General features: G+C 37.9%; 1 protein-coding gene across 1 annotated transcript; it reads left to right on the top strand.

Annotated features, from left to right (window-relative positions):
- Positions 1–5,035: 5,035 nt before the first annotated feature.
- On the top strand, positions 5,036–9,670 carry LOC134586087 (olfactory receptor 2D2-like). The gene is made up of 2 exons (XM_063441597.1): positions 5,036–5,913; positions 9,556–9,670. The coding sequence occupies exons 1-2, from the start codon at positions 5,036–5,038 to the stop codon at positions 9,668–9,670; spliced, it is 993 nt and encodes a 330-aa protein (XP_063297667.1).
- The last annotated feature ends 1,469 nt before the right edge of the window (positions 9,671–11,139 follow it).

Genomic DNA, 11,139 nt, shown 5'->3' with positions numbered 1-11,139 from the left:
AGGGAGTGGGGTATAGTGACACAGTAACAGAGGGATTGAGGGCCGCTCAGTGAGTTTACATGTTAGAAGGAGTGGGGTATAGTGACACAGTAAAAGAGGGATTGAGGGCCCTGCTCAGTGAGTTTACATGCTAGAGGGAGTGGGGTATAGTGACACAGTAACAGAGGGATTGAGGGCCCTGCTCAGTGAGTTTACATGTTAGAGGGTGTGGGGTATAGTGACACAGTAACAGAGGGATTGAGGGCCTGCTCAGTGAGTTTACATGCTAGAAGGAGTGGGGTATAGTGACACAGTAACAGAGGGATTGAGGCCCTGCTCAGTGAATTTACATGTTAGAGGGAGTGGGGTATAGTGACAGTAACAGAGGGATTGAGGGCCCTGCTCAGTGAGTTTACATGTTAGAGGGAGTGGGGTATAGTGAAACAGTAACAGAGGGGTTGAGGGCCCGCTCAGTGAGATTACATGTTAGAGGGAGTGGGGTATAGTGACAGTAACAGAGGGATTGAGGGCCCTGCTCAGTGAGTTTACATGTTAGAGGGAGTGGGGTATAGTGACACAGTAACAGAGGGATTGGGGGCATGCTCCGTGAGTTTACATGTTAGAGGGAGTGGGGTATAGTGACACAGTAACAGAGGGATTGAGGGCCGGCTCAGTGAGTTTTACATGTTAGAGGGAGTGGGGTATAGTGACACAGTAACAGAGGGGTTGAGGGACTGCTCAGTGAGTTTACATGTTAGAGGGAGTGGGGTATAGTGACACAGTAACAGAGGGATTGAGGCCCTGCTCAGTGAACTTACATGTTAGAGGGAGTGGGGTATAGTGACACAGTCCGCATCAACCGCTTAGGCGGAGCCCGCTCACGACTCCTATCCGAACTCACGAAAGAGGTGTTCGACTTCTGTCTCCCACGCAACATTTCCATCAAGGCGGAATATCTCCCAGGGGAGACGAATTTAACAGCCGACTGGTTCTCTCACCATTTGAGAGACGGCAGCGATTGGATGCTGGATCCAGAGATATTCAATGCCCTCTCGAGAAGGAGAGGACCCTTCCATCTAGACCTCTTCGCATCCCGCAACAACAGACAAACGCCAGACTTCTTCAGCTGGCTCCCGGATCCAGAATGCAGAGCAGTGGACGCTTTCCTCCAGGTCTGGCCGCCCTTCGGCGCCTACGCATTTCCCCCATTCGCCATGATAGCGAGGACTCTCCACTATCTGAAGACACACCAGATCTCTCTGCTCCTGATTACTCCCCTATGGCAGAGTCAACCATGGTTCCCGGACCTTCTAGCACTATCCTACGCAGACCCGCTCTTACTGCCGTCCCATCCGACTCTCCTCAGGGATCCGAAAGGGAACCCCCACCCGCTAATAATGGAAGAGAGACTCTCCCTGGTGGCTTGGACTCTTTCCGGGGCACCTGGCGAGTCAGCGAACTATCGCAGACTGCTAGGGACCTCTTATGGGAGTCGTGGGCACCGGGGACAGACTATGCTACCTCTCTGCTTGGGCCTCCTGGTCCTCTTGGTGCTTGGAACGGGACCTCGATCCATTCACGGCACCTATTCCCACCATCCTGAACTTCCTGACTTCGTTTTTTACAACAGGGAAATCTTATAGGACTATTAACGTAGTCCGATCAGCGATCTCAGCGGCCCATATCCCCATCCAAGGGATTCCGGTGGGCAAGGATCCTATGGTATGTAGACTACTGAGGGCCATGCAACTCAAATGTCCTCCGGCCCCCAAATACACTCACCTATGGGATGTGGACCTCGTCCTCAACTTCTTAAGAGAATGGCCGCCTAACGACAGACTCTCACTCCGCCAACTGTCAGCCAAAATGACGGTGTTACTCTGCCTAGTTTCCTTTCGTCGGGTATCCGACGTTAGAGCCTTCGAAGCCAATGCCTTTTCAATTGATCCTGAAGGGGTGACATTCCATGTCTCCCGACGCACCAAATCTAACTCTACCACTATTTTGTATCCCTTTTTCCTCACAGAGCCTCAATTGTGCGTGGTCGCAGCCTTACGCAGCTACATGACAGCTACTGCCTCTCTCCGCCCGACTCCCTCTGGTCAACTTCTGATCTCCTATGTCAAACCTCACAATCCAGTTTCCTCTACCACTCTCGCTAGATGGGTACGCTGGATCTTGTCACTGGCAGGCGTGGACGCCTCTTTCGGGGCTCATTCGGTGAGAGGCGCGGCTGCTTCTTCGGCCTTCACAGCCGGAGCTTCACTATCAGATGTCCTACGCACGGCTGACTGGTCCCGCGAATCCACTTTCCGGACCTTCTACTTTAGACCGAACTACTGCGCGGCTTTTTCCTTGTTACATCAGCGTTAAAAATGCAAAATACGAAGCCTCCTGTCATGTAATAAAATTGAAGATTATGCTAGCTTTATCTTTCTATAGGGAACTAGTCTCTGCTCTCCCTTCATATTCGACTGTTCTACGTATTCTGTAGATATCTTAGATCATGACTATTATACCCTGTTGTTCTTTAGAGAGAAGAGTATGTATTACCAGTATATTACTATTTAATACTATAATCTTACATGAAAATACTGTACGAATGACTCCCATGCTTTAAAAGTCTTTCGACTAGTACCTAACCTATTCCACACTCTCGTTTCAGCGTAAATCAACGTGGACCTCCAACTATCCCTATGTGGATTATCCCAAGTTTATCCTAACTGGTTTGGATTGATTCTCCCAAGTTTTCCCCTACACTCCACATGGATGGTCCTAAGACACTCGGATTTATTCTTCTGTTACAGACCCAAGACTGGTTTCGACTCAACATTATTTGAACTTTGCCGTCTGCGATGTCGCTAGTTGAAAGAGGGGGAGGAGCCTGTTCACTGGGAATACTATACCTCCTACTGTTTTTTGATTGGTTCTTATTATCACTTTCTTTACTGCTATGGAGTTTTAGTAAAGAGAGATATGCAAAATACTCGCCTCCTGTCTTTATTAAAATTAAGATTTTTAGTACACTAAAGCTAGCATAATCTTCAATTATAGTAATTGCGTATTCAGGTCTCTGGAGGAAGATAGTAATTCTCAGCCTCGAAGTCCCCATATACTTATACATATATAAAATATCACACTCAACATAACATAAATGATGCTGATGTGATTACAGCGATATAATATCTCCCATATGAATCACAAATATCATTGAACATTTATATTTTAGAGATTTTCAATAACAGTTCATGTTTATTGCATTTTATATATTCACATTTTTTTGTATATTTTATTTTACATTCTTCCTAATCATCATAATATACAAGAAATTGTGTTGGGAGAAATTCCATTGAAATGCTTCTTTTGTGTGCAAAAAAAAGAAAAAATACCTAAATACTTTCATTATAATTTAGTATAAAGCATTGAACTCTAGGGTATTTTTCATTATTATTATTATTATTATTATTATTATTATTATTATTATTATTATTATTATTATTATTGTTATTATATTGTATTACATTATATAAAAACTGACAAGTATTTGTGCCATGAGTAATTTTAATTATTATTCTTATTTTTTTCCAAAAGCATTGACATTCAAATATTCAAGCAATATCTGAATAAAGGATTTTCTTACATTGAAAACATTAATTAAAGGATATTCATTAAAGTATATTCAGGTAAAGTATTTCAATAAAACTAGTGACAATAAGGCATAACAATATCAGTATTGGCATTTAATTGTATTGATACAAACACTGGGTTATCCACTAAAGTGTAAACTGTTGAGAATAAAAAAACAAATATATGGGAATTTCAAATACTAGGCTAAAATAATTGAAGTGAAAATGTGTTTTTTTTTAGATGCTTTTTTTCCAATTTAGTTATATTGCCTTCATATTTACAATTCACTTAATTAAGTTAGAATTGCTGATAATTTACACTTCCTTGAATAACATTGCATGTTCGCATGTGTTAAAACAGTACAGAGATTTTAAGATGTTTTTCATAAATGATGTATGAGACATTGTGTCTCTCCTGTCTGTATTTTCTAAAGCAAGGTACAAATATGAGAACAAGTGGCAAGGTGCACTCTGGAGACCAATGAATATATCATGGAACTCTGTATTATACTGAGGATTTCTATTTACAATCAGAAGTCAAATTTAAATATTGTACTGTATAAAGTATTGTATTTTGTTCAGTAAGTGAGTCTTTTTTCCATTTGAGTGACACAGTAGTTAACAAATGAATGGATTTCCAACAGAGTCAACTCATTCTACCAAGGACGATGAAATGAGTACCATTAAGATGAGTTATAAGAAAATCTAGACTCCAGAATGTGCTTGGAAAATAGTAAGTGGCTACATGTGCATTTCCTGATACATACATTAATACAACTTGAATAGTTAGTTTTTCCTTAACATTTCAATTCCCATAATTTGCATTATGGAAAGCAAGTTCCTAAATAGACTGTAAACACGGTCCATCATAATAGTCTGCCGAAGGTGGAGAAGCAGTGTTAATTAATTGTAAGATAATTCAAATTAATAAATGCTAACATATTGTAAATAAATACAGTATTTTAAATTAAAACTAAAAGAATGATAAATGATTATTGGCATAAAAATGTATCTGGTATAGATTGTAATTCGGTTTGTATAATTTTAATTTCAATTATGGATTTAGACGTACAATTAAAATTTTGTATCAATTGAGAAATATTTTTAATTCACAAATTCTGCTAGTAAGAAAAATAGTAAACAATAAAAGTATAAAACATGATGAGAACATGCATTGAAATAATATTTTATTGTATTGTGAAAGTTAGAATGTAAGTTAATTTTAGATTATTATTATATGTGTACACAAAATGTCTGCACTTAATTTAAAAGAACATCACAATTTTTAGGATGTCCCAATTGTGTTTATAAAAATAGATGTCACAACACTTAATTAGCAAAAACAATCTGTATCTTAATAATGTCTTCTCTGTGTTTCCACAGAGTTGGATGACCTTAAACAAGTTACTTACAATGGAAACGGCAGCGCAATGATTGAATTCATTCTGCTTGGACTCTCTTCGGAACCCAGTCTGCAGCTCATTTTTTTCCTCATCTTCCTGACTATCTACTTGGCTACACTGTCTGGAAACCTTCTTCTCATTGCAGCAGTGAAAGTCGAAAGACGGCTACACAGCTCAATGTATTTATTTCTCGCTACGCTGTCTTTTGCAGATATTTGTTACACCTCCATCATTGTCCCCAGAATGCTTATGGATTTCCTGGTTACAAGGAAAAGTATTTCGCATACAAGTTGTATGGTACAGATTTTTTCTTTCCTTTTCCTAGGAGAAAGTGAATGCGTCCTTTTGGCATTTATGGCATACGATCGATATGTAGCGATCTGTAATCCCCTTCGCTACAACATGATTATGAGCATTCCATTGTGTGGTCGGATGATAGGTACTGCATGGTTAATGGGTGGTGTTATATCTTCAGTTGACCTTCTCTTCGTCTATCGGTTAACATTCTGTGGCCCCAACATCATAGATCACTTCTTCTGTGAGGCTACAGCCTTGATACAACTAACCTGCAGTGATATCTCCGATCTTAATATTGTTATATTAGCAGGGGATTCTTTAATTCTTCTTATTCCAGTTGTTCTTGTTTTGTTTTCTTACATCCAGATTATTGCTTGTATTGTAAAAATACGCTCTGGGTGGTCCAAATCATTTTCCACGTGTTTCTCACACCTGGTTGTTGTGGTATTTTTCTATGGGACAGCCATATTTACGTACGTGCGACCGAGGCATTCAGGGACAGACAAATTAGATAAAATTGTGTCAATGTTTTACACAATAATCACCCCGATGTTGAACCCTTTGATTTATAGTCTGAGAAATAAAGATGTACAACAAGCTTTAAGAAAATTAAGAAAATGTATTTCTTTTACATAACATTTTAAATGAAAGCATGGTTTGGTGTATGTCTATCGCATAAAATACAATTTCCCACCATTGTGGATTTATTACATCAAACAATGATTCAGAAATATGTCTTAACATCTGCTTTATTGTAAGCTGTTTCCTGTAGAATTTAACATCTGAATTTAACTTCTAAAATCTACTAGGGATGCTATAGTCCCATTGCAACCCGTCTAAGAACCATTGTAAAGTCCTGGCACCATATTGTTTTAATTTAGAATGCAGCACATTTGTCCAAAATGCTTGCATATAAGTTCATCATGTTGGCATTTTAAAAAACAACCAATAATCAGCAGAGAAAAGGGAATCCAATGGAACACAAAATAGAGTAAGAATATTGCAGTCATACCTTCCTTATTATGAGTGCTTCTTAAAATATACTTTGCTGGTAATAGTTACCATGTTATTCTGTTACTCGTTTTGTTCATGAACAGAGAAGCAAAGTTGTTAATTATTATTATTGGAAGTTTTAAGATGGTGGGGTGCTAGACTTCATCCCTGGAATATGACTGAGCCCCTACTAACTCCTACTAACCTCTACTGACCACTATCTTCTGACATGGGGCTCTCTGTTCCGTTAACCTCATATACTTCGCTATATTTGGTAGTCTCTATTCAACACACATACAATACAGAGACATCCATAAAACATTAAAAGCTAAGTATAATTAAGATTTATTCATACAATATTCAGAAGTAGGTACAATACAGAGATACCTGTACAATACATGGAGCTGGAAAAAAATACAAACATACCCATACAATATTAAAACACATAAAATAGACAGAGCTGAGCACAATACTAGTTTTAGCAATACTAATGTGTACATAATTAGTGCAACATAAAACAGAAAACACAATTTCATTGCTGAAGTTTATATTTAAATAAAGTAGACGTTACATGGTATTTACCTGGAGGTATTTTTGCATAGCCATTTAACTGTCATCTCCGCTAAGAATTGTAGGAAATATATGATTTTTTTAAATTATATTTTTTACATACACACATATTACAAGTTTTTTTTCCATGTGCATTTCGGAAACCTGATGTGTGCTCCTGTACTCCTGTACAAACCCAAAATTGCATTCAGCTGCATCTTCTAATTACCTATGATATCTAATATTTTGGGGCATCAAAGCAGTTTGACTGTTCAAATTACCATACAAAGGCCTACTATGTGTGAAAGTAGACACGTGGAAGGTCTTTGTATCACATATGGGCTATATAGATGCTGCAGTTTTTTTCACCTGTCTATGTCAGTTTGTGGTAAAAACAAATTGCATTTTGTTACATACACATTTCATTTTAATGTACATTTTGTAAATAAGATATGTGCCACTATGATTATGCTCAGGAAACTTATGAGTAAATCAATACCTCAATGTATGCCTTTGCCACTATTTTGTGAAGTTACAGTAGCATACGAGACCTGACCATTTCAGTTTTACAGGTGCAATTTGGAGACAGATGTGAAGAGTCTATGTCTCATTTTGAGGCATGATAGCAGTTTGATTTTTCAAATTACCCCACAAAGGCCTACCATTCATGAAAGTAGACATCTAAGGGTATATAATAAATATTGTGCCTTCACATGCCACCATGTTTTCACCAATTTATGTCATGAATTTTTGATGGTTATTTTGTAAATAGGATGTGTGCCATTGTTATAACCCCCATTATGATTAGATACATCTTCTGAGAAACACTGTGCAATGTATCACATAGACACTATTTTGTAAAGGTACAGTACCTTATAAGAAACCACACCATTTCGGGTTTTTTTTGTGACAATTTTTATTGTATTTACCTTTCGTGCATCACACATATAACAGATATGCATTAGACAGTTGTCATATACATAATTGTATTACTGGGTTTATTAATTCCATTGACATATATCATTAGGTCTGTATGTTCCCTGTGCCGCACAGGTTGTTAAACCATACAGTTTTGCTTTGCTATCTGTCAAAGTTCTTGAGTATTCACTGTGTCTACGGAGACCCATGGCCTAACACGTATTCTGTTTGTCGTTTCTCTTGTTATCAGTAAGGTCATGAGCACTGACTGTCTTGTATAATACATTTAGTATTTAGTTATTTATTTATTTTTTTAACAGAAACTGAATCTACACAGTCTTAGTTAACATAAGTGAACAAACATAAAAACAATAGAGATTAACACACGTTATAGATTTATGATCGGTGATGTGGTCTCATATGGAAATTCCGCAATTGACCCTCTCTATCCTAGCATTGCTTGGTTGCATGGCTTTATTTTTTTATTTTATGTTTCTCATTCTTCCCTGCTTGAACTTACAAGAAAAGCATCCCATCTCTCTCTAGTGAGATATTTTCCTGGTTTAATGTGGTTGTGGGCCATCGTTTTGTATCTCCAATTCAATGAGATTTGGTTAATTAGTGTTAGGTGTCTTCCACGCTCTAGCTATAAGTAATACTGCTGATGTCAACAGGTGAAATAGTAATCTCTCTTCAATGTTGTTCATGGAAGTTGGGAATATGAAGAGCAGACATTGCTCCATGGTCAGCTCCCATGGTCTACTCAACAGTGCTGATGCTATTTCCTCCACCTTTTTCTTATAGAGCTGGATCACCCCACATGTCCACCAAATGCGGCCCATTGTACCTATGTCTGTACTACATATCCAGCACATATTGGGGGAGTTTGGATACATTTTCGATAGTCTATCTGGGACCATATACCTTGTAATTTCCTGATAATCTCTAAGTATGATGCGCAAGATGTGTTGCCGTTATGGGCCTCAAATGCTCTTTCCCATAGATCTTTACTTAGGGGATGTCCTAGTTATTTGTGCCAAGCTATTTGGAAGGGCATTTCTACTTTTGTGTTGTATGACAGTGATAAGGGAATCTTTTAGGCAAACCAATAAGTTTGAATGAATACAAGGTACACTATTTCCACAACCCGTGTGTAATAGTGAAAGTGCGTAGCGCTATAAAATATTTACTTACTCCCCGAATTACTTTAGGGGTGTAGATAGTCTCCTGGTAGCTAGAAGAAATTAAAAATACATAGTGTGTTCCAATTTTTACAAGTAATTATACCCCTTATAATTAAGAAGCACTCACGTGGTTTAGAGCCTATTTGGATTGGCTCTAATCACTTTCGCTTTGTGTCATTCAGGTGACACACACCTCAACGTCCAGATGGAGTGTACTCCTCAGAGAGGGAAACAAAAGCAGGGGAGGGGAGGACAGGAAGAGCTCGCCCTGGTGTTGAAATCCTTATGGACACAGTATAATAATAAGATAAATACAAGAGTAAAGGTTACTCCTCACCAGGTTAAGAGCCTGTGACCTGGCTCCCAGTATAATAGTGTATGAGCTAGTTTAGGGACAGCTCTCTCCCTTCTTTCAGCAGGATAGATGAAGCTTCAAATGCATGTACTTCAGCTTTTAAGAGCATTTATTGCTTAAATATTAAAAATCAATCTGATACATACAGTAAAATAGTCCAAAACGCGTTTCGCCGAATCCGTTCAGCTTTCTCAATTGGTGTCTTCTGATCTGCTTGGTTCCGGTTAAATTTCCCACTTTCCGTCCTGATTGGTGGCCACAAAACACTTTCCAACCAATCACAGGCATTCGTGCAGGGGAGGGTGCATTAGCACAGCTGTGTTGCTTTATCCCATAACAGTGGCGTCATCACGCACCCACACGTGACCGTGCGTGTGACGTCACTTCCGGGAATCTGGGAGAGTAGTATCTCCTCTATTGTACATCCGGTTTGGTCCGTTTTCCAGTTCCACTTCCTGTTGCACGGATCTGTAACCGATCCTCACTTGTCTCAATATTCATTTTCCGCCATTGCACTTAAGGGCAAAGTGCTGGCAATCCACAAAAACGTCCATAATGCAGTCAGTTCGTCTTCAATTTACTCTAAAGATGCCATGCTCATATCAGAGCATTATGAGGCACAGAAAAAGAAAAAAGGATATATACAAAATACCATCATCAGTAAAAACATGTATATCAATATCACAAAAGATTTTTCACATTTCATATATTCAAAAAATAGACTCCAAAAGTTCAGATTCCTCTCCCAACGTTCTAATCCCTCAAATTGATGATGATTTTAAACTAACTTTATTAAAAAATGGAATATATATCAATATAATTAAGAATAATAAAAAATATGGATATAGGAAATATTAAAAATATTTAAAAAATAATTAATAATATTAGAAATATTAAAAATATTAAAAATAATTATATAAAAAAATCTAAGAATATCCATTCATAAAAAAATGGCATAGTTCAAAATCATCATTTAAACCGAAAGGCTGCATGGTATTCAAGTTAAAAATCCATCTCATCTCTGTTTGCCCTATTTGTTTTATCGGATCACCGCCTCTCCAGTTTCCAATTATTTTCTGTATTCCTGTGAATTCCATTAGGTGAGGATTTTTATTATGACAGTTCTTAAAATGTAGGGACACACTATGTTTCAGGAACCCGTTTTTAATGTTCCTTATATGCTCCTGGATCCTGGTATTCAGGCTTCTGGTGGTTCTACCTACATACATTAATCCGCATGGACAAGTAATCATATAAATTACTTTAGTTGTGTGACAGGTGATTACTTGTTTAATTTTAAATTTTCTATCTTTTTCCTGTATACTTTGGAATTCCCTTACTACTCTTTTACCATTATTGGAGCCCCTACATGCTCCACACATACCACATCCATAAAAACCGTTTTTTTCTTTAAAGAACTGATTCGTTAATTTCCTCACCGGTATGTGATTTTTCGTTAGGCTACTTTTTAAATTTGGTACCCCTCTATACACTATATCGGGTCTCACTGGAAGGATTGAATTCAATATAGGGTCATTCTTTAGGATTGGCCAATATTTTCGGACGATTTTTTCAAAACGCCAACTATTATGGTTGAAATCACAAATTAGTTTCACGTTTTCTGATTTCGTATTGTCCCTGGTCCCTTTATAGTCTAATAGTTCTGTTCTATCTTTGCATGTCACTTCTGTGAGGGCTTTGTTTAAAAGGTCATTTTTATATCCTTTCTCTTTAAAATCGTTAATGATTTTCTCTGATTGCTCTACAAATTTATGTTGATCCGTACAGTTTCTCTTAACTCTGAGTAATTGTGCCTTAGGGGCGTTTAGCAGCCA

Source organism: Pelobates fuscus, chromosome 2, assembly GCF_036172605.1.
Source record: "Pelobates fuscus isolate aPelFus1 chromosome 2, aPelFus1.pri, whole genome shotgun sequence".
NCBI classification, from domain to species: Eukaryota; Metazoa; Chordata; class Amphibia; order Anura; family Pelobatidae; genus Pelobates; species Pelobates fuscus.
This window is presented reverse-complemented; position numbering and strand designations above follow the sequence as displayed.